A 24819-nucleotide genomic window follows, 5' to 3' on the forward strand; every position below is an offset into this window, starting at 1 on the left:
ATTCTTAGTTGTTCATTTCATAGTGGTTTCCTCAAATGTTAATAGTTGTTAGAAATTCTAGGAGACAAATACATATTGTATAAAGAACTGATTTTGCAATTTCAGCATTGTTCATGGGAGAATTGAAAATGAAGATACTTTTTGCTGTTTGCTGTCTAGTGTGTATAGCGCAAGTGAAGGCGCGAGGTAAGTAAATTATTATGGTACATAGGATGTTTCGAAAGACTTTGAAACGCAAGGGTCAATGACCAATCACATCAAATTTTTAAGAGTCCAACTTAGATTTGCAAGATTCAAGCTTAGAAAGGGGTTTAGACATTCCTTTTCCCAGTTTCAACATGGGTCAGATTATCAGACCCATTCCAAATGGCAAATACCGGTATGCTTATTTTTTACCCAATCTTATAAAAAATTCCTGTCAAACTGAAATTCCTGATATCAAAACTGACAAATTTCATGCCAGTGTCATAAGGTAGTTTCAATAAGTACCATTTTTTCTCAAATTAAGCAATTTCATGACGCAAAATATCCCACTCTGGGTTAGGTACTTTTTCCTAAAATGTCTAGGAAAAGTCCTGGTCTTTCTGAATAAGTCATTTGTGCCTAACATTTATTATCAATCATTCTCATTAATAAGCTTTGAAGTTCATTAAGAGAGATTCATTTGAATTCATTTAGATGTCATGGATAAACTACAATAATCAAATGAAAAAAATAAAACAAAGCAGGTACTTGAAAATCAAATGGCATTGGTCTATTGACAGTGCGGCTATGATGAAAAAAAAACACAAAAAAAAAACACTCGGATAGTGAAAGAAACAGTCATACAATTTTACTTCATGAAGGAATGCACTCGATGAAATTTTTCAACAAAACAGAGGCTCAAGTTTTTAAAACGTGCTTTCAAGTACAAAAAATATTTGGTGCAGAATGCAGAGTGCAGGCCACAGAGTCACTCTCTCTTACATGCATATTAAGTGCTTTCTGGACCAAATCTTTTTTATTTTGAATCGATTGAAAATTGAATTAGTTTTTTTGTTTCAAGGGCTTTCTGGAAAATTGACAATATTCAATATCATGTTAGAGTGAATAAATAATATATCCACGGGTGGCCATGATTCGTAACCCTAAGCATTTTTACAGTGCTAGATTGTTGCTTCTAACTTTTAATAATTCAAGCTTTCTATGTTGAAAAATAAATCGACATATATATGTATCAAATTTACTTAAAATATCCAATTGTTTTCTTTCTTAACGAACATTTGACAAGACTATGTGACATAAACATTAATGATGTTGACTCAGGGATGAAATTTAGGGCATCTGACGAATACCCATCATACATCTTATGTATCGTCATAATCTATTTACTCGTGCAAAACTCATATACCATGAATTACATGAGTTCTTATTATTTGGATTTGTTTTATATCCCTTAATCCACTTTGATTTTGAAACTGCTTATTAGCGATTTAAAGAACAAAACTCTTACTGCACTGGCATGCATAATGACCAAGAGATAATACTGCAGACTACTGCTTACTTATATTATTTATAGGGATATTTTCTATCTTGTTAGATCTTTCAGAAGTAATGAGCCATATCCCCAAAGTTAAAACTATTTCCCACCCCCAGACTGAATTATAAATTGTAAAAATACATTTCCTTAGTGTTTTTAATATAGTGAAGCATTTCTAAAGCTAAACATTAAAGAATTGCTAATATTGAAGAATACATGTTAAAAATTTCCAGATTTTCTTTTCACGCAAACTTTGACATATAATTTTTTATAGCTTGTATAAACAATATTTGATATACCAGATACAAAGTACTGTTATTTAACAAACAATGATGACATGTCAATTCAGTTACAGAGCAATAACAAAATACACTTTTTTGTATAGGCTGATCTTGTCTTTTTTACATTTGTAGAAGGACATCCGCCCCAGATTTCTGTACCACAAGGAAATAAATGGTCTCAGACAAAAGTGTATGTAAGAAAGGCAAGTCCTAATACATTTGAATGCCAGGCTACAGCAAAACCTCAGGCAAAGTAAGTATAGTTTTGTCCATCTAACTGTAAATGAAAAATTCTGTTATTATGCTGCGTTTTGGAAACTTCAAACACTCTTGCTAGAGAACATAATATGTCAATGTCCAAGGCTCATAACTCTAATAATAACAGAAAAATGGAGTTCTGTTAAGTTTAGAAAATTCTACATTACTTAGGCTTTTGATTTACTATCAAGCACTGAGTATATTGGAGAATATTGTCCTATCGGAAGCTTGTATTCTAACAGTGTTTTGGGAAGATAACCCCATATCACCAGGATTCGGAAATTCGACATCATGGTCAAATTAGGAAATTTTGCAACATCTTGCTTAAAATCTGGAATTTTGAAATGGTTTGTTCAAAATTAAGAAATTTGACAATACCTTGTTTATATTAAAGACATTTAACAACCTCTTGCTTAAAATTTGGAATTTTGGCTTTGGTTTTTGCTCATAAGCACATTATGCCTAGGACATGAATACATTCATATTTATTAAAAAAAATCACAAAAAGTAATTTTAAAACCTTTGAAAAATGGTTAAAGAGCACGTTACATGCTTGTCTCTGAAGAAAGTAGAGCTACAGGTGAAATTATTTGTTATTAAAGTAGCAAAATGTAAACAAAGTAGTATTTTAACTTCTATATAGTATATTGAATCACTATAACTACTTATTGCAATAGATCAACAGAAAGGTGGTTCAAGTAAACTGATTAACTGTTTTAAAACCAAGAGTTAAAAGCTAAAAAAATAAGTTATAAATAAATTAAAAACAATTCTATGGCATATTGGGCATTAAAAAACATATTTTGTTCCTCGTAGACAAGAATTCTTGATGCTGTGGAAGGCAAAAAAAAATAGTACTAAAATTTGGAGCATGGAATGAGTACATGTATATATATTATGCACATCTTTTTATGTTTTGCTTTCTGTTGTAGATATTATTGGACTGTAAATGGGACAGAAATTGTCTCGGATGATAGAGTAGTCACATTTGACAAGGATACCGGAACTCTTACAACGGGGCCTCTATTTGGTGAATTACATACGGGAGATTATCAATGCTTTGCCTCAAATAAATATGGTACCGCTATGACACCTATCCTTAAAATCATAGCTGTAGGTTGGTATATTTGCTGACGTTAACACAAGGTTTTTATTTGCTTACTGCATGATGAATTGTGATTTTCAATAAAATACAAAGTTCTAATTCATGCATTGTCATAAATATTGTTTTTTTTTAAAAACTTTTTTTTAAGTATGAATAGATAAAATAGTAATCTCAATTTAAGTCAGTTCCGTTATATTTGCATTCATGTCTTTAAGCTCATGTTTTAGTTGTTCAACGTGTATTGTCCATTTACCTAGTATGAATCAACTTCATTATTTAGTCATATTTAATTTAGAGCATGGTCATATGAAAATTATGTACAAGGTTTGATTTTTCATCAGTAACTTTCAAAAATTTAATGTGTATGACATAGGGTGAGAAAAATGTACAGCCTGACTGTTACTCGAACAGGATCCGACAGAATAATGCACAGTGACTCTACCGACTGAGCTATCCGTCCGCTTACACACTATCTCACCTCAATAGTGAACAGTTCTGAACCGTGCCATACTTCCCTGTGATATTGCAATTTGTTTTCTAATTTCGAAATGGGTACAGAGAACAATATAAAATTGGACTTCGAGCTTTATACCGCCACGGCCTAACATCACATGGTAATAAAAAGTGCAGCCTGACTGAAACTCGAGCCCGAGACCCTCGAATACAGTATGGTGGCACTAAAAATTATTATTGAGCTATCCGGCCGCTTACACGCTATCTCCTTTAATAAGTTAACAGTTCTAAACCGTTACATGTATTTAAGTGTAAAATATTGTAGAGTGATCATGGAAGTAATTTGCACATTGCAAACTGCACTTCAAATTTGCCCTTAAAATCTTCATCATTTATCAAAGAGGTCGAAATAATGCAAAAATTGGCGATACATACTGAAAAATCAGTCATTTAATGCACATAACATGTAAATTATTCTTATAACTTTTCTTCTTAAAATCTTAATATTATTTCTTAAGTTTGATTTTCTTGAAATATTTAGCCCATGTGGAGACACGGAGCTTTAAACAACTTGACTATGACATTCAAGATCATTTTAGGGTCCCGGCCTTATTTAAATGATGACTCAACATATCATATTTGTGGTAAAAAGTATGAATTAAACTGCAATAACATCAAAGTTATCATGATAATGTAAAGAAATTCAATAGCTTGACCAGAATGATCAATGTCATTTCAAGTTCAATGCCATATTCAAGTAACAGTTTTATCATAAGTTTGTTATGTCTGAGTACAAGGGGCATCCAATGCTGAGTGGTTAAGGTTGTTGAATTCAAACCACTTGCATCTCAGAGCTGTAGGTTCGAATCTCGCCAAAAAGTTTGGATTGTTTCATGTGAGGAATCTGTTTAGCCAGATATGAAACATTGTGGTTTAACTAGGGTGCCCATTCCTAAAATAATGCACGGGAGGGCATCTCCCGTAAAGTTGCATTTTCTTTGCTTTCAAAATACTTACGTTTTCATCTTTATTTTTTGTTAGAAAATTGAATAAATAGCATATTTAAACTAATGAAATGTTTTTTAAATTCATGAAAGCGTCTTGTTTCTGATAATGATTCATTATATATTATTAGTGAAGTTTATATTATTTTGCTAAACAGCTGCTGCAAATTCATTATTACATGTATTTATCTTTCCTCACAAAATACATTTATGCAATAATATAATTGGTTGAGATTTGTGCCAAGTTACATGGTAATGGTGAATTTCCAAAGTTGTTTTATTTTGATTACATGCAGAAATCTGGTTGTCATGTCAACCAAAAGGAAGTATATATAGAAATTCAAAAACAATTCTTCTCAAGAACCGCAAGACTTAGAGTTTTGATATTTTGCAAAAGGAATTGTCTGGTGGACCTCTACAAAGATTGTATAAATTATATAGGCTTGGGTCAAAATAAGCCCTTGCCTGGAGGTCATGTGTTTTACTTATATGTATATAGTATAGTAAAAAAATATTTGTCATTTGACATACAGCTATAAAATTTGAACCATAATCATGGTTCCAGATGTAGAATTGAACTCTGATATCAATAGATACATGTATATATTTTTACCTAGTGACCTACTATTTTTAGATACGAGCGGTGTTCAAAAAATGATGTCATTTGTGCATTTTCTCGTGAATATCATGTGACCTGTATTATAAACCACTTCGGACCGATCGAATAATCACTGAAGCAATACATAGGCGAAATTATTGTTCAAAATTTCACTGACATTGATACATTGTACATGCTTTAAAGCGTATTCATTACACTATACATGAAATGAATGGTAGAAGAGCTATATAAAGATGTGCTTGAAATGAGGGCTTATATAAAAAGGTCGGACATTACTCGTCATAAAGCCAATCGCAACTACTCGGCCCTTTCCGTCAGTCTTCGGATAAGGACCTCGAACACAATAGTATGAATACACAGAACGAATGCGGTATTTCGGTTTAACTTACGCTAAGAAACTAAACATGTTAACAAATAGTAATTTAATGCTGGGAGTTGTTGACAAGTTTATTTACAATATATGTAGTAAAAATCCACCTAAAATAAGTGAATTCATAGGTGCAAAAGCAAACAATATATTATTGGCCATTTCATATGGAAAACTTGTCCCGCTTAGGTGTTTTTCTGCTTACATTTGTAAGTGCATGATTGAACGGGAAACCAGCTGCAATCGTGCCAATCGCAACTTTTCGGCCTTTTTCGTCACTCTTCGATTAACGATAATAGCCGATGTAGTTCCGATTGCAATCGTGACAATTCGGGCGATTCCGTCATTACGCAGAATCAATCGCAACTTACTCGGCCCTTTCCGTCAGTCTTCGGATAAGGACTAATTAATATTATAGATAATAGCCGAGGCAGTTCCGAATGCTGGCGGAATCAAACGAAGTAATATTACGGAAATCTAAGCTATTTTAGTTACTTCGGTAATCCAGTTTGTTTATATAAATAGGATTCGTATTTTTACTTGATTTATTGATTTAAACCGTAATAAATTATAAACGAAATTGTTCCGTTTCAATTCTTTTTCAAGACGCAAAAGTTAGTTTCTTTTATAATTGTTTTTTGTCTGTATTAGTTTTATCTGGGACATAAGATAATATCTTATGTCCCAGGTTTTATACAATAGAGGATGTTGACTGTAGTAGTATTCCGTCTTCAAAGGGTGGTTCAATTCACACAGAATATTAGTGCATGATCGAGTTATATTTAGATCTACTGAACTTGGTGAGGTAATCTAAAAATAGTCCATGCATATCATTAACCTTACCACGTGATGATCTATAGGTGTGAACATGCTTATTAATTGGTACCACGTAACGAAGTGGAAATGAAATGTGCACACTTGTTTCCTTTCAGTATGATAGATAGATCTCCACGTTTGTATTACTGTTTACTGTTTCCTTGGAGTATTGTAAGCACTTCTGTGCTTGTTGACTCCCTCGATCTTATGTTTACATTTGGTGTTCCGCTTCCGGTTGAAAAAATCACGCGGAAAAGTACGCGTCTAGGAATATATATCTTCCAGGTCATGCCTTTGATTCTGCCATGCTTTATCAAATTTACATTTGAATGAGTTAACACTATTGCTACAAACTATCGTTTCGTCCAGGTCATTCCATTTGTCGATTGCACGAGCAGGAAAAGCATTTAAGCGTATAGATTTTACACAGCGGGGTTGGATGATTTTACGATTGATTATTTTCTTTATTAGTTTTATACAATAGAGAATAGATTTCAAATCGTTTTGACAAAAATATTCGTTTTTACAAAAATAAAAACAACTAAATATGTTGGGATGAAGGCACAACTGTGCAAGCCTTTCCTTTTAAAAGGAAACTTTATTTATATATTTATTATTATAGTTGTAGAAACCGAAAGTAAAAAAAAAAACAACCTGTTGACATTTCGTCGGATTTGTTTAAAATTGAACATTAGTGGGCACATTCAAATTACAAATTGTTGTCAGACATATTTTCAAGCAAAAGAGTACCGGAACAGACATTAGAGGTCAAATATATACATTCGTTTTACATTATCTCTGTTTCTGTTTACATCTGAAACCACGTGGTAGAACTACTTTCAATCCGTATTGTTTCCGAGGTTATTATAGAGAATAGCCGAGGCAGTTCCGAATGGTCATAAAGCCTGTAGATATTCACCGAGAGGTGTGCGACATTTATGGGGAGGGTAAAATGTCTCACAGATCTATTTGTAGGTGGGTTGCTAAATTTAAGAGTCAAAGATAATACTCGACAAGGTCGTCCTGCAAGAACAACGACGAAAAACATCATAGAAAAAAATCAGGATATGCTGAACAAAGATACCCGATACACTGTGAGGGATTTAGCACGGTTGTCTAACATTTTCTTTATTTTCTTTACTTTTCTTTATCGCGAGTTAATGGTATTTTAAAGAAACATCTACAACTTCGGAAATTAAATGCAAGATGGATAACCCATTTGGTAACAGACGAACAAAAGAGAACACGTGTTGCAAATGCTAAAACGCTTCTCAAAATGTATCCCAAATATAACAAAAAGGCTTTCAACAATTTCGTTACTTGTGTTGAGACATAGGTTAACTATTTTGAGCCAAAGCGGAAATGTTCAAATAAAATTTGAACCGCTAAAATGCAAAACACCAGAGTATTGCCAAGCACTAACGCACTGTTAAGAAACTTTAGTATGTGATTTTCTTTGATAATAAGGGAACAGTAATGCAAATTCTGGTACCAAAAGGCAGAACGGTAACAGCAAAGTTGTACAAACATTTTGTTCTGAAAAATTTAAAGTCCTACTACAAATGCTGCCGCCCAAGAACAGAAATCAAGTACCTCCGGCTTTTGCATGATAATGCCCTGCTCATAAGGCTAGGCTTGTGACCGATGTTTCGGTAGCAGAAAAGTTATTGTCCTGCCGCATCCTCCATATTAACCAGACTCGGCCCCTTGTGACTTTTTCATGTTTTCAAACTCAATTTCCAACTGTCTAGAAAAAGATACAAGTCGAGAAATGCCCTTGGGTCTGCTGTTTATCAGTACCTAATGAGTGTCCCCATTAAAGAGTATGAACTCTACTTTGAAAGTTGAATGGAGAGACTCAAACGGTGTATTTTGAGGGCAAGAAAAATTTCAATTGATGAAAGGAACAGAAAGGCAAATGACATTATTTTTGGAACACCCTTAGTAAAGTTATGAAATTTTGACCCTGTATTCAGATTAAGGTAAAGAAAAGATTGCTATAAAACTTGACCTATATTTTGACTGATTGACCTACTTCCAAATTCAGTAAATTCTACTGCATTATCAAAAGGATTCATCGTTAAGAAACAAAAAATGAACAACTTCTGTTCTTACTACCTAATGTAGTATAATGCGATGCCAGCGCAGACCTAGATCAGCCCTCATATCCAATATATTGCTTGAACTCTAAAATACTTATTTATGCCCTTCATTTCAATATCTGGGCAAGAGTATTTTACTTTCGTCATGGATTTGAACATATTTAAGTCCCTTGTTCAGATTAATTTTTTCTTTACATACTTGCAAGTTATTTCCTCTCTCAAACACCGCGAACAGCAAACAAGTGGTCATAGGTGTTGGCTCAGCCATGACGAAGACAATGGAGGATCACGTGTGATGTTTTTATTCATCTTTAAAGCCAGAGGGTCTGCACGATAGTTTCATGTATGAAAATTAAACACATCGCGGTCGAATTTTAAAATGCTTATTTGTACTTCTATCATATTTTAATTTATATGTTGTTAAATTAAATTTGTATTTTTGTTCAGTCGCAAATACGTTCAAAGGAACAGGGGTGTCGACAACAGATTTAGAGGCGGATGTTTCAAAATACTTCAAGTTAGAATGTAAAGATGTTCCCTATAGTGTTCCCCAGTGGCTGTTTAGCTGGAAGAAAGGATTTATAAGGGTAATCAAGAAGTTATTTTTATTTGGTTAAAATATTTGTTGACAAATTGAAAACAAATCGCAAAAAAGGAATTTTATAGAAAGCAAATTTTGTGAGAGTGAAAGTGAAACTAACAAAAACTTCCTCATGAAAGTTGTATTTACAACTTTAATAATACCAGTCCTCTGTTCCCATATCATTGTACACAAAGTAACTTTACGGATTAGATTAGTATGAAGTAAGTTCATAAATAACTCTTAAATGTTGGAATGTATGTCCAATACGAGATTCTAGATGTATATTCTTGATAAGTTGCGAACCTATATGTCGAAATGTCGGGTTTGTCCCATTAAAAAGAGTCTTTTATTTTATGATGAAGTCTCGTAAGTTTATTGAGGGTTGTTGGTTCAATATTGTGTCTGTTCATGCCATATATAACCTGTGCTTTTCTTCCTACATTCTAGAAAGCCCAAAATTTGATGAGACTGTCAGTAAAGCTAGAAAGCCCAAATATTTATGAGCTTTACAGTAAAGCTGGAAAGTCCAAAGATATTTAACGACCTTTACAAGTAAGCTAGAAAGTTCTATATGAGCTTTACAATAATGCTCGAAAGTTACCTAAGGACCTTTTTTATGTTCATGTTACTTAAATTTTTACCCCATCCCCCAAAAAAGGTAAACTCAAAATAATCTCTCAACTATGATGTTTTTCAGAATGGACGATTGGAAGCAAACCCAGTGATAATATCGGAAAGATTTGCTATTGATAAGAAAGGTAGGGTATATTTTCATCAGCTTATTGTTATAAATAGAAAGAAACTTGTCAGTTGAGATGCTAAGTTTCAAATGGCTTATATTTTACTTACTTAAATGGATTGGACTGTCAGTTTTGACAGTTATAATAGAAACCACAGTTTTAATTAGATATTTTAATTTCATTTTCCTTCAGATATATGACACTGTATAAGTTGATGAGATAGTTGATTTCAGACCACTTGCCCCTCACTAAAGGGTTTGATCCTACCTTGGAACTTGAATTCTTTCATGAGAAGAAGCTATCCAAACAGCTTATTAGTCTACTCAGGTGCTATCTCATGCTTGCATTAATGTATTGAGTGGCATCTGTAATCTTCCAAACAACCAGTAAAGCTAGAAAGTATTCGTATGAACATTACAGTGTCGTGGTTACCGTGCTCACAATGAAATTTCAACAGCACTTAATCATGTAAACTTAAATTTATATAAAGTATAACATTAATCTAAAAATGGTTTGCCGCCTTTGATCTGATGACGTTTGTATCATTCACAATTGAACAAAATCAGGAAATGACTGACAAAGCTATTTTTTCTAGCATGGCTCCAGATTTTTGTTCCAAACCTTTCTTTGTTGTGACTATAGTTGATGAGATGTTAAAAACAGTTTAGAATACAGGCGCTAGACACAGTTTATTGATAATGTGTCTGGCGCCTGTGATTTAGAGCCACGCCAGCCTGGTCATTCATAAGATATAAATATATTTTTCTTAACTTTATTTTTTGATGGATTTGATTTTGCTCATCCTGAGGTGCTCAGAGGCATTTCGATTTTAAGTAACCGTTAATATTGAAACAAACAAAAAATATCTAAAAAATAATTGTTTCATATTTCAGGAAATCTTCATTTTCTATGGGCTGAGAAGTCAGACAATGGTTACATATACGTATGTTCTACTTTCAACAATGTTTTACTCATAGAAGTTAGTAATACAGAGACAATCCGACTTACTGTGAATAATGGTAACTAAATGTTTTTGGTACAATATTTATTAAATGTGATGGTAATTAAAAGTTTTTGATATATAATTGATAGCACCTGAAGTCCTCCTCCATAAATATAGCTGTAAATATGACTTACTTACTGTGTTTGTGCGATATAAAACCCTACAAAAATGAGTATGATCTTTAATAAAATATTACTTGTTTCCCCTCCTGTTACTTTCCCACAAAAATCACTACTAACCAACAATAAAACTTTTATTACCAAAGAAAAAAAAAACTTATTTGTAAACATGGAAGCAGTCTGTCTGCTAAAATATGATAAACAAGATCAACAAGGAAAGGCAGCGTTCAATGAACGCAACCCCCATACGACCCAGCAACTAATGTTAATGTTCACCTTTATTTAAATCTCTTTCATATTGTGTACATTGTAATACAAAATGGGATTTAAGATGTTGATTTAATTTTGAATCTGATTCTGAACTTTAAAAAAAATGATACTTCTGTTTAATAAAAACATCTGTAAATAAAAAATGATATTTTACCTTCCCAATCCAAATTGACATGTGCCATTGGTGGGGAAACAAAATCATCTTTAAAACTTTACCTTATGTTATGATGGATTTATGGATATTTGGAAATACTTAAATTTTGTCCATTTGTTTTTTTTTTGTACAGAATAGCATCCTGAGAGATCTCATTTAATTATGTTTGATTTAATTTAAGTATTTATTGCATACGAGGGGTATTCAAATATGAATGCAACTGAGTCAATTTTCAGAAGTGCTTAACAAACAGTGCCAAAATAATTACCTAAATTATGCAAAATACTAACCACCATTTGATGTACCAAGTTTTAGTCTTTTAATCGAATTTTAAATGCGTTTTCATAACCTTTTCGAGGTATACAGACAATTTTCAAACACTGGAAAATAGCTGAATCGAGATATTTTCGCGTTTGATATTTTCTTTCAGCAAGGTGTTATTTGACCCTCGGAAATAGAAAAAATGTCACAAGGAACAAGATCTGGTGAAAAGGAGAGTGGGGAAACTCGAAAACTCTTTCCTGTTTCAGATATTCTCGTTCAATTGGACGCTTTGTGTAAAAGCATTGTCATGCAACAACCTGACAACACGAAGACCAGTTGCTGGTCGACCGTTTTTGAAATATTTCTTTAAGTTATGAAGGACCTTGCCATTGTAAAACTATGCATTTACAGATTTACCCTTTGGTATGGCAATTTGAATAGCAGACCCTTGATTGGAAGAGAAAAATACATACATGACCATTTTCACGCTCATGGTGTGTTTCGTAAGGTCTTTGACTTCCTTTGGTTGCCCATATTTTGCTATGTATTTTTCGCTTGGGCTCATAAAAGTGAACCCACGTCTCATCGGTAGTGATGATATTTGCGAAAGTTCGAACTGTTTCAACAATTGTTTGTAGATTCTTACTCGAGCAAAATTTTGCTCTTTTGAAAGGAGATATGGTATACATCTGCCACTTATCCTGCTCATTTTTTAAAGCACGTCTGAGAATTGTATGAGCGGCTCCTACAGAGATACAAACGCATTTAGCTATATAACAAGTTGTAAATCTTGCATCATCAACAATCAAATCCTTAACTTTGTTAACCTTTTTTGACGAAGTTGCAGTTTTCGGACGGCGTGCATGTTGTGCATCTCTTACTGAATCCACACAACGTTTAAATTTCTTACACCACCGTGTGGCAGGTAAATCATTGTTCCCATAAACACGACATATTTAATTGAATATGTCTTTGGCCTGTATACCAAGAATACAGCGGTTCTTGATATAGGACCATATTTGTCAGTGAAGGGAGACATTTTCCCCACCGTTTTAGCTTTAGATAACGTTAATAGAATCATTGTCAAAGCTAGACTGAACTTATTTACACATGTATTGTATCAGAGAGCTTACACAACCATCTATGCGATACATGTACATAGTTCGTGTAAAACGTTGTTAAAAGCGAGATATTGGCAAAGTAGCATTCATATTTTAACACCCCTCGTAATGCTAAATGTTTTACAGGTATTCTGGGTGACCGTCTTCCAGAGTTGAAGTATCATGAAGATGTACAGGTGTTTGCCGGTGAAGACGCTGAACTTATGTGTATATTTACATATTATTCTAGCAAAGGGTATGTTATTTGTGGTATACCACACTCTACTTGGCCTGTTATCACCCCCAACGTCACCGTCCTACAACCTGTTTTTTGTTTGTGATCTGCTTAAGGCATGAATTACTTGCATACTAGAACTACTTGCTCTGACTGACCCAACTAACTTTACTGTTCTGTTTGCGATATTGCTACCCAGTTCTTCCATTCATCAACCCATCCCATTCAAAGACCCCCTGATTTGCAACTTCAATGTTCGATTTCTTTTATTGTTTGTAATCATGTTAGCCACTTCTGCCATTCATCAACCCATCCGTCCCATTCAAAGGCTCGCCTTGACTGGCGTACTGCAATGTTTGACTTCGTTTATTGTTTGTGATAATGTTACCCACTACTGCCATTTCATCAATTCAATCCCATACAATAGCTTGCATACTACTTGTACTGCTTGATCCCATTTTCTTGTCTTGCTTTCTTGATACAAGAATGTCAAACTACCTTCTATAATAAATATATCAGGTATTTAGCCATTAAGTTTAAAAAATCTACATCCATACAACCGTACGACAGCCTAGTATGTGCTCCTTTTTCTTTTCTTTCACATCCAAAATTGAATTAAAAAAATAATAAAAAATTGTACATGTACCTTTATTTATATAACACTATTTTATCATAGAAGGGTATGAATTTACAAATTCATAACATAAGAATGCGATTTGTCCATAAAGTCAGCACAATGATGTAATTTATAAGCGTAAACCTTACAACATTTTTAGCATCCTTCAGAACTTCAGAAAAGACAAGTCTGATATGTAAGGTATGTTTTAATTTCAAAGGGGAAAACACACAAAAAATATACTTTTCTTTTGATTTTGTAGAGATAAACTGAAGATAATTTGGTTAAGAAATGGCATAAAAGTAGGAGAAGGATACAAACACAAGTTAGAAAATGTTTTGATACCTGATGACAAACAGAATCAGGAGGGAGAATACATGTGTGAGGCTAGGCTCGGAAGTAGTAGTCCAGTTTATGGAAGAGTTAACCTGAAGATAGTTTGTAAGTCATTACAGTTTGCTCAATTGACACATTTTTTTGTCAGTGTAAGATATAGTTATTTCACTCATGAACTAAGACTATGATATTTTTTACTCGTGGCCGTGGCTCTGTCATTTTTGAAAGTATTACGTGAGGTTTGGGTTTGTAAAATATGTTTTCAATCAAACAGATGTAAATTTTAAAATTATATTACTTTCAAGAGCAAACAATATTTCAATAATTTTTGTTAGAAATTATAAAAGAGTATCATAATAATTACCCCATTTCAAAAGCAAACAAGATGAGTCTTTCGTCTTTTTATTCAAATACTTATATTTTCATATTTGATTGTATTCAGCACCTCCAAGATTTGTAAGTAGCCCAGAAAAAAAGTTATTGCCCATGGGAAATGACGCTGTATTCAGTTGCAAGGCATCATCGCATAATTCATACAGTGACCCCCCTGTCTGGTTTATTAATGCTGAACCTCTTATAGGTAAGATATGTATTATTTGTCCCTTAAGCAGCCCCTACCGTCTTGTGGCTGAGGGTTTGTTATAAAGGGTAAATAATCCCTTGAAATTAAGCATATTTACAATTATTGCCTAATCTATTCCACAACTACTAACATTTGTTATATGTATATAATAGATTTAATAAAGCCGTTTAATAAAGTAAATAAATGTTAAGTTGCTTACAATTGATATGTGATGAAGGTAAATTTGTTATTTTACCCCACTCACTCAGAAATACACATTGTTTTAAAAACAAATAAAATAATATGAAAACACTCAGACACATTTTACTTATGATAAAATTTGTTTCCTGTAGTATAAGTCAATACAAAACAATTTATATTTATTTATATGTGAACTGCACGAAAAACATGGGAACATGAGCGTGACATCTTTAAAATGTTAGTTTTTTTTTAAACCATTTTCGTGACATTTTATCTGTTTTTTTACTAAACACAACATTTTAACATCAAAGTAGTTACTAAAACTGCATTTATGACACACATTCGATACAAGAATGAAAAAAAAGAACAAAGGCATCTGTTCTTACTGCCTAAAATAAAGTAATAGTGATAAGTGAGTGGTAATTTTCATGAATTTGGCGGCCATCTTGGGCGCCATCTTGGATTTCTCTGTTGGTCGCCACCATTTATGCCAATTTATGCCGGCTGTTTTGAACATTTTGGTACAGAGCATGTCTTGTTAAAAATGGTTCCAGTTAGCTACAAAAATAGCTTAGTTTTTTCGTAATTGTCGCCCTATCAACAAGGAAGAAAATACAAAAGTATGTAACAATATGTAACAATTTACAAATAAATAATAAGTTCAAAATGAATTTAATCATGGTACCCAGGTGCTCGAATTTTAACCTAATCACATATGATGTCAGTGTTAATGATGAACATAAAGAAAATCCATGAAGAAATTAGAGTTATAGAATAAAAAAGAGCAATTCAAATTTTACGGGGCCAGATAATTCTGGAAATATGGACGGTAGATTTATAAACCTTATAATATTATTATGATCTGGGGGTTGAATTTTGAAGTAAATCCTGTAAAAACTGAAAATAAAATCTAGAAAAGAACTAAGTCTTAGGGGGACATTTTCTGGAAATAGTCTGAAAATAGTGTATTTATTCTTCGCACACATGATTTTAGTAATAGAAGGAACATATACTTGAAGTGTGAAGAAGAAACCTTAAAAATAAAGCAGTTTTAGAAAGCAAACAACATTTTTCATGAAAATTCAAGGTTCAGGGATGATAATTCTGATAATATAGGTGCTTGAATTATGAACCATGCCATATATGATGTGAGTGATGATAAGAAACATATATATACTGTTTTAAGTAGAAACGTTATGAAATAAAGAAATAACATAAAAAGCATAATCTCCATTCTGCAGTCTTTCCATATTTCGTTTCATTGTTTTCAGTACTTTTTGAGTCATCACAAATATTATGATATTTGAAATATTTCAAGTCTATTTGTTTTGCCAAAGCAATCAAATATTCCAACAAAGGAAGAAAAAAGAAAGATGTGCAGAATCTCCAGACTGCCATCTATCAATATTTTGAGTTTGATGAAAATTTTGTCAGTACTTTTTGCGTTATCACGGGATCTAGTTTTTGTGTTATGTTTGCCATATTTTAAGTCTATTTTTTGCCATAGCAACAATGTTTTTCAACATATGAAGAAAAAAAAAAGACGTGCTTAATCTGTAGTTTGTCATCTACCCATATTTTTAGTTTCATTAAAGTATTTTAGTACTTTTTAAGTGATCGCGGCATCTAAATTTATGGACGGATGGACTGACTGATGGACATACGAACGGAGGGAGGGTAAATTTAAAGTTTACTCCGGTAAAATCGGTAGGGTAGGGGACTAAAAAGCATAATGCTTAGCTGAATTAACACACTGCTCTTGCCCTTAACAAGCATGGCAAAGATCCTTTTACATGCTATGCCGTTCCAATCAAGATCTTGAATGCCATATCTTGTAATTTTATGCTTCCCCGATAAAAATTTTGAGTTCTGGATTGGATTGAAAATTCAGGCTTCTCAGACTGTCGTTTTGAATGCTGTATCTTGTTGAAATTTTAGGCTGCCCTGATCGACATTTTGAATGTTTTGAACTAAAAGCTGGTTCATCCCAATGTGTAAAGGAGAATGTGGTTTGTGACAATGTTCCTGATTGTTCTGATGGAAGTGACGAACTTAACTGTCCAGGTAAGCTTATTGTGTGACCATCCTAATGCATTACCTCCGCTTTGAAGAATATTCAAAAAAGCTTACCTGCATTGAAACTTATGTCCGTGGGTTCAAACCCAAATGGGTTACCTTTCTTCCTTTATTTCTTTTTTTCTGTTAACATTATTAATGTACCTCTATATTTTTGGAAGAAAAAAATGTTTTGATTTTAATTATTTAATTTAATATAGATATTTATTTGCTAATAACAATGCTAAACCTTATAACAAATATGGTACCTGATATTGCCAAAGTGTAATACAATCAAAACTACAGGTAAAAGTTTATCTACTATCAATATACTTTTGAAAAGAAATTGGAAAACTTCGAAAACATGCATTATTTTGGTTATTTTAGGGATTTCTAAATTAGACTGTCTAAATTGGAAAATGGTCACATGTTTAAAATGAGTGGGTTATGGTAAAATTTTATACATATTTCATACATTTTGAGTAGAAACAATCATTTTACTTATGTTGATTGTTAGCTAAATGTTAGCTTAATCTAAGTTGTATGTCTAAAGAAAAGTAGAAAAAGAAAAAATGAAAAAAATGTTATGTGTATAAGTAAAGTGAAAATATACACTTTTAATGGAGATAACGACAAGTATTTTTGGTCATATATCTACGACATTTACAACGGGGTAGAGGATAGTTTTGCTATAATTAAAATGACATGTGTGAAACTAATTCTATGGATTTTTCTGGCTAAAAGTATTAAAAAATTCCTGTGACAAATATTGCTTGACAGCATAAATATTTTCAACTTTTGAAACTTTTGAAAGATTTTTTTCTCAGATTTTATAAAAGAAATAATTAATTTAGGACATGCTGATTTAATTATTGAGTTTTCAATCTGTTTTAACATCTCTGTAAGCTAGGTTAATTACTAAATTTGACCAGTAATCATGACCCTTTAGAATAAAACCTTCTTAACAGGAAGGCATAATGATTCATGTTACATACATCAGTCTTACTTTAGAATAAACATAGAGTTACCAAAAGTCTAAATACATGTATAGAATAGATATACAAAAGAAAGTAACAAAATCTGACTTTACTATAGAATGGATATAAAAAGCATCAAAAGTCTCAATATAGAATATATAATAGAAAGTAACACAAATATTAATATAGAAAAGAAATAGAAAATAACAAAAATATTAATATAGAATTTACACTGAGTTTTTCCTTTATCAGTTAAGCTGGAAAGTCGCCATATGACCTATATTGTGTTGGTAAAGCCCAACCAAAAAAAGTCATAGTTAAAAATAGAAAATCTGTACTGGATCTTTATCATGTATGTTTTAATAAATCAAGTTGCCCATTTTAGAAGCTTATTCATATTGCTAGTATTTTAAACGATAGATATTAATTGGTTTTAGCAAATATAGAATTATGTTGCTGTTAAGAATGTTACAGCTAATTAGCTAAAATCTTGCATTAGTGATAGTAGTGTTTGAAATGTTTCACACTAATAATGAAATATGTTGTTTTTAGTGAAAGAAGGTTATACATGAGCCCCGCTGTTGTATTTATGAAAGAGTGCCAATAACAGCATGTAAATCTCCAATAGCACAACTACTTATATATATTATATATATGTTAAAAGTTAATATATTTGAATCGAAATGACATTTTCTTATAAAGCGTGTATCTATATCAGTAAAAGTGATTGAATAAAATTTCAGAAGGCTAATGATTGTGAATATTTAGATATTTTGGGGCTTTGGTCGCTTAATTGATTTTGTATAGTTAGTTATCATTATATTTTTTAAACCATATCATTCATTAGAAATGTCAGTTTGAATAATTATAAGCATGGATGTAACACATTTAAAAAGATTCACAGCTAAGTAAAATTTTAAGTTAAATAATTATCTGGCTGGATTAATAAAATATTTATGGATAAAATGCATCAATATTAATCACTGACTCTATTTATCGAAATTTTCTGTGTCTTAAATCCTAATTATTGATCCTTTTAATCTCCATGTCTTGTAATATATTTCCTTTTTATTTGTTTTATTTAAATCAGATATGTAGATTCTAATGTAGTTCGGTAATAATTTCAATCAAATTCCAATTGTTATTTAATTTTGTCTTTTATTCCCTTTTTACTCTTTATCCGTTTACGAAATTTAAATCAGAGTTGAGATTTCTTACAGTCTTAAGTTTCTCAACAATAATCTAAATCTTTAGCACAAAATCAAACACTATTGCTTTAACTTAAGTTAATCAAACATAATTTAAGTAGGTGTTGTATGTTTGCTCGCTAACACACAACTACGAATTGCCTACTTTTGGTCCAAATCCCTGCTTTTTAAAGCCAAATCCTGGCCAGTGACAGGAAAAGGTATACGATTTGCGAAAATATCGCACATTTACGAAAATTGTCGCATAAAAATTGCAAAAGGTGTGACAATAGTTCTACAATACTGCTATAGGCCTGTCCGTAAAAAATCGAATTTCTCCAAGGATTGTCTTTCCCCAGTTGTGGCAAATGCGACAAAATATTATTTCTGACAAATAAAATCTTTAATTGGCGAATTTTACTGGCATCCCCTAAAGACAAAGTGCAGTAAAAAAAAAATCCTTATAAGCCCCACTTCCTTCCCTCCCCCACCCTCCCCTCATACACACTTACACCTTTTCGTCAGTGATTAACAAATTAGAATGAACTGTACCAAACCAATTACAATTTATAATCATGCATGTAATGAAACAGTTATCTGTTACGCTTAAAATTCAAAGAAATGGAAATAATAATATGAAAAAAATATGCTTAGACATAAATTGATAATCAATATCAAATGCGATTCTTAGCCCTATATGAGTTATAACATTTATTTTGAACATTTTTATTAAAACATTTATTTTAACATTTGTCATTTTTACTTCATTTTGTACAATAAATATGTTAGTACAGAAAAACGTGGTGAACAAAAGATATGAAACTTTGTACACAAATAATTGTTCAAAACATTTTCAGTCCTGTCATTTTAAAAAACCCAATGATGTCCCTTTGAAATTGTGCTCTGTACACAAACCGCCTCCCCACCCCTATTTTGTAAAACATAACACTAAAAGGGATCATTTATGAGGTCTTTTAAAATATGATTTATTAGCAGCACTGAAATTTAAGCTTTTGGCATTACCAACAGTTTAATGGAGAAAAAAATTGCTCACGTAAATTCTGATGGTGCTTTTCTGAAAAAGATCTGGATCAGATTTGGTATTGGAAAATTATCTGTTATTCTTATTTTTTCATAACTGACCATTTTGTCAGAAAACAGTAAATAAACAAGAATAGGAATAGTGTGATGTCTGATGCGTCACCTGTTGTGTTCTCCCATTAAGTGAAATTTTGAACGTTTGCATTCACATATTATTACTATTTCATTTTGCAGGTTTTTATGTTCATTGTATATATTTTTGTCTATTATTTTTATCGTAGGTATAAGTATATTTTAAAATAACATTGTTTGTGACCATGTTTTTAATTGAGCTTCACTGAGGTCTTAAAACAAAAAAATTGAAATGCTTGCATAGATCTAGTGATTCACTTAAAATTGAAAAGAATGCAAAAGAATTATACTTAGAGTTCCATCTAAAATCAATTTTTGCACAATTTAAAAAAAATCTGGAAACAAAGTCATCCCTCGGAAGCATTAATCACAACAAATTACAAGAGAATTGCAGACTCGGTTTGATTGAGGCTGTAAAGCCTGGTTTGGGTGAAAGGCATTTCAACACTTAATTTTTACAAATTTTCATGCTAAAGTGGTTCTGACTTTTGTCCTAGTGTCACTCTTGTGTTTACAGTAAGTATTATTTAAGTTGATGGAGTTGTCAGCTTTGCAGCAGATCAAAATTGTGACAGGATTGGTAGTTTCAGAGGTGTTTTATTAGTTTCATCAGTTACTCCTTAACTTGCGGAAACCAAAACTAACTTGCCTTTGCCTCCAGTATAGAACCAAGCATGCCTGCACATCATTGCAGACTGGATCAGGCACTAGCTTTACTTTCCATGTTTTTTCATATTGAAATCCTTTTAACTTACTATAATAAATTGTACCAATTTAAAACAGGACAAATCTATTACACATATTCACCATTGTAAGGGTTATGTTATGTTTTTTTCTAAGTGAGGAAAGCTATTTAGTGGCTTATGGAAGGTAGATTTTTCTACTTTTTCTGCATGTTTGTGCCTGAAAAAAACATTTCCGGGGCACCTGATATCTTCCTCGGCCTGATAAACTTTCGCTCAATATGAACGTCAGTGTGAAAATAATGTGTGATAAATTACTATAATACTTTATTCTAGAATACGATGTTTTCAGGATCATGTGCCAAGGGTCAAGTCTGGTGTAACGGCAAATGTGAAAGAACCGGTCTTGAGTGCAAGGGCATTGACTGCGAGTACCCAGGATTCCTTTGTAAGGATAAGAGGGCTTGCTTAACAAAAGAACAAGTTTGCAACGGGTATAATGACTGCTCTGATGGGTCTGATGAACGTGCTTGCCGTAAGAGTTTTTTTACTATTATTTATTTTACACAGAACATTAGAGATGACGTCACCAGTTTAGCACCAGACTTTTTTTAATGTCATCTGATTTTATTATTTTGAAATTATGAAAATCTGAATCAACAATAGACTGTTCCAATTCAAGGAAATGTGGAAAGTTAATGTAATGAATCAAAGGAAAAATGTTATATATTTGTCTCCCAGTCAATCATTGTTGGTTTGAATTGAATTCCAACTTGAGACTTTGGATTCCTCCATCTATGGCAGCAGTCCAGATAACTTTAATTGTTGATAGTTCTGCTTGGGTCCATACACTGAAATGATGGTGAGGTACTCAAGATCTTTTCTTAAACTTAAATTTTAATATTTCAAAAATGTATAATGGACAATCAAATAAATTGATTCATTATTGAAGTTGGACATTTTCATTTAAGAAGTTCGGCAGGGAAAAGGGTAAATGTGTTTCTTTCTGTTACAGCTGGTGGTGCAGATATCCAACGGCACAGATGGCAAATGCCTTCAGATAGAAAAAGACTTGTGTTAACAAATGTAACATTGGATGATACTCTGTGTGTGCAGTGTCTGGTACGAAATAATTATGGATCAACAATTGGTGATGCATGTCTAACTGTTATTGGTAACTATTTTATGTATATTTTATGTTCCCATGTCTTTCGGGTGGGGGAATAGATTTGTCCTTATCTGTCCGTCATGCTGTCCGTATATATATGAATTGGCAAAACAGTTGAATATGTTGGCATCCGTATATAATACCTTGTTTCAATGAGATATTAAATAATATCAGTGAGGTATTCGCATAACACAATGCTTGAAACAAAGTGAGATATAAATAATCACACAATGTTTGAAACTGAGTGAGATATAAGTCATAAAATAATGTTTGAAACTGAGTGAGTTGTAAGCCATAGCATAATGTTTGGAACTGAATAAATTATAAGTTATAACATTATATTTGAAACTGAGTAAATTATAAGTTATAACATTATGGCAATCCCACAATGTTTGAAACAGAATGAGATATAAGTAAGCTTACAAGGTTTGAAACTGATTGATGTATAAGTCAAAAAATAATGTTTGAAACTGAGTGAGTTGTAAGCCATAGCATAATGTTTGGAACTGAATAAATTATAAGTTATAACATTATATTTGAAACTGAGTAAATTATAAGTTATAACATTATGGCAATCCCACAATGTTTGAAACAGAATGAGATATAAGTAAGCACACAAGGTTTGAAACTGATTGATGTATAAGTCAAAACATAATGTTTGAAACAGAGTGAAAAATAAGTCATAGCATAATATTTGAACTAAGTGAGATATAAGTCATAACATGATGTCTGAAACTGAGTGAGATATAAGTCATAAAATAATGTTTGAAACTGTGTAAATTATAAGTTGTAACATTATGTTTGAAACTGAGTGAGATATATGTAATCCCACAATATTTGAAACAGAATAAGATATAAGTAATCACACAAGGTTTGAAACTGCGTGGTGTTGTATAAGTCAAAACATAATGTTTGAAACTGAGTGAGAAATAAGTCAGAACATAATGTTTGAAACTTTGTGTGATATGTCATAACATAATGCTTGAAACTAAGTAAGATAAAGGTAATCCGACATTGTTTGAAACAGAGTGAGATCTAAGTAATTACACAATATTTAAATCACAGTGATATATAGAATTATGGTTTCCATTTGATACATCCACAAATGTAATAAAGAAGAGCATATCAGGGATAAAAATATTTGCATGTCTTGCTTTGAAGTGAGAATTGTTTTATATTTGCATTCTAGGAAATAGTTTCATAATTTTCTTTTCAATTGATAGAGAGAATTAGCCAAAAACCGCTGAAAACAAAGAAATACTTTAGTTTAATTTCTAGTTTGTGTAAATTTGACCTTATTTTGTACAAACAAACATTCATTGTTTTTTATTGTATGACATAGGTAATTGTTTTGATGAAAATTGTTTTAAACAATTACGCATAATTTCTGTTGTAGATTATTATTTTTGTACAATTCGACTGTTTGGTTAATTCTATGCCGTCATAGCTATCTTTATAGCAGAAAGTGCAAATAATGAAAATTGATATCTAAATATACACCTCTTTTTGAAGACTGGATATCTTAAATTTAGTGATCAGTTTAAATTGAAACAAAATAGTTCTCAAGTTTGAAGATGATATCGGACAATGTGGTGTTATGCGATCATAGTGCAGACTGACTGTTTAACTTGGCAAGATAACTGTAAAGGTAAAAATGATGGTGATGATTCAAAATGTAAGTTTAAAGTGATGGTGATGATTCAAATGTAGATCACTAGATCAAACAGTAGAAGTAAAAGTAATGATTCAAATGTAGGTCACTGGGTCAAATAGGAAGCCTCAATGCTGCATTGGTGCAAAAAACATATTTGCCCTCCTTTTGATATGGAACAGTCCATTCAAACCTTAAGAGATTTCAAAATCAAAATACAAGTTTTTATAAAAATTTGAACTACAAACAGTTTAGGGCCTGGTCAGACTGCATAAATGTGCAGGCTGGCAAAACGTAGATACTTGTGATAAAGGCTAATTAACATTCCAGGATGTCGGTAATTTAAACTAAACCACTCTATCAAAGCATACTTGTACTTTTTTTGTCCTGTATTCTGATTCCTGTCATTTGTGAATGCCCTATTACAAACCATTTAAACAGAAAGCAATTTTCAAGACATTTAACCCATACAGTGCTAGATATTTCCTGAATAGACTTTTGGAGAACATTTCAAAATATGCACAGACTTAATAGGAAACGGTGCAGACTATGATCATATGACTCGGAAGTGCTGGCTTATATTGGCCAGCTCTTGTCGCATGGGTATTATCTGTTGCCACCAGCAGGCTTAGGAGTAAAATACTTTGAAACATGTTTGCTCTGTTAAGTTATTGTCCATTTTGTTTGTGACCGAAATATTTTTAAACGGATCTCTGATGAATTTAGATTATTGCTCTTTTTATAAAATGATTGTTTTAGGGTTGAACATCATTCTTGTAAGATAAACAAGTAAATATACCATATAACCATAGGAGCTCATGATATTTTTTTAAAGATGCGATTGACGTAGTTTATTAATTTGTTGTAAATGATATACAGTCGTTACTAATTAAATGTTTTAATGGAAATTATGATAAGTGTAGTAGGTGTTAACTGTAGTATCAGATGATAATGTTTTTATTTATAGACAAGATTGTTGTACTAAAGGGTCCCAATGCTACATACGATGTTGAACCAGGTATGTCAGTGTTTATCGAAGTACAGGCAACCACAGATAGTCTTTTCATGAATCAGATGAAGTTTAAATGGCAATGGTATGAGGAACGCACGGATAAGAAAACAGGCGTCACTGTTACAAGTATGTTTACTTATGTATTATACAATATATAATCATGAAATAGTTTTCCACGTATTGAGTTGGCCGATTCAGGTCGTTCA

General features: G+C 32.2%; 1 protein-coding gene across 5 annotated transcripts in view; it reads left to right on the forward strand.

The window, feature by feature from the left end:
* The window catches only part of LOC132744962 (contactin-4-like), a 40042-nt gene that overhangs the window by 3099 nt on the left and 12124 nt on the right, over window positions 1-24819 (forward strand). For all 5 annotated transcript variants that reach the window (XM_060733771.1, XM_060733770.1, XM_060733773.1 and 2 more), the window contains exons 2-14: window positions 106-186; window positions 1933-2053; window positions 2991-3175; window positions 8972-9111; window positions 9805-9865; window positions 10741-10866; window positions 12905-13013; window positions 13871-14049; window positions 14387-14524; window positions 16646-16771; window positions 21135-21317; window positions 21798-21956; window positions 24569-24739. In XM_060733771.1, the coding sequence (XP_060589754.1) occupies window positions 114-186; window positions 1933-2053; window positions 2991-3175; window positions 8972-9111; window positions 9805-9865; window positions 10741-10866; window positions 12905-13013; window positions 13871-14049; window positions 14387-14524; window positions 16646-16771; window positions 21135-21317; window positions 21798-21956; window positions 24569-24739 (1771 nt within the window). In that variant the 5' untranslated portion in view covers window positions 106-113. The remainder of the gene's footprint in view (window positions 1-105; window positions 187-1932; window positions 2054-2990; window positions 3176-8971; window positions 9112-9804; window positions 9866-10740; window positions 10867-12904; window positions 13014-13870; window positions 14050-14386; window positions 14525-16645; window positions 16772-21134; window positions 21318-21797; window positions 21957-24568; window positions 24740-24819) is intronic.

The sequence above is a fragment of the Ruditapes philippinarum genome, unplaced genomic scaffold (genome assembly GCF_026571515.1).
Source record: "Ruditapes philippinarum isolate M1 unplaced genomic scaffold, ASM2657151v2 ctg614_1_1_1_1, whole genome shotgun sequence".
NCBI classification, from domain to species: Eukaryota; Metazoa; Mollusca; class Bivalvia; order Venerida; family Veneridae; genus Ruditapes; species Ruditapes philippinarum.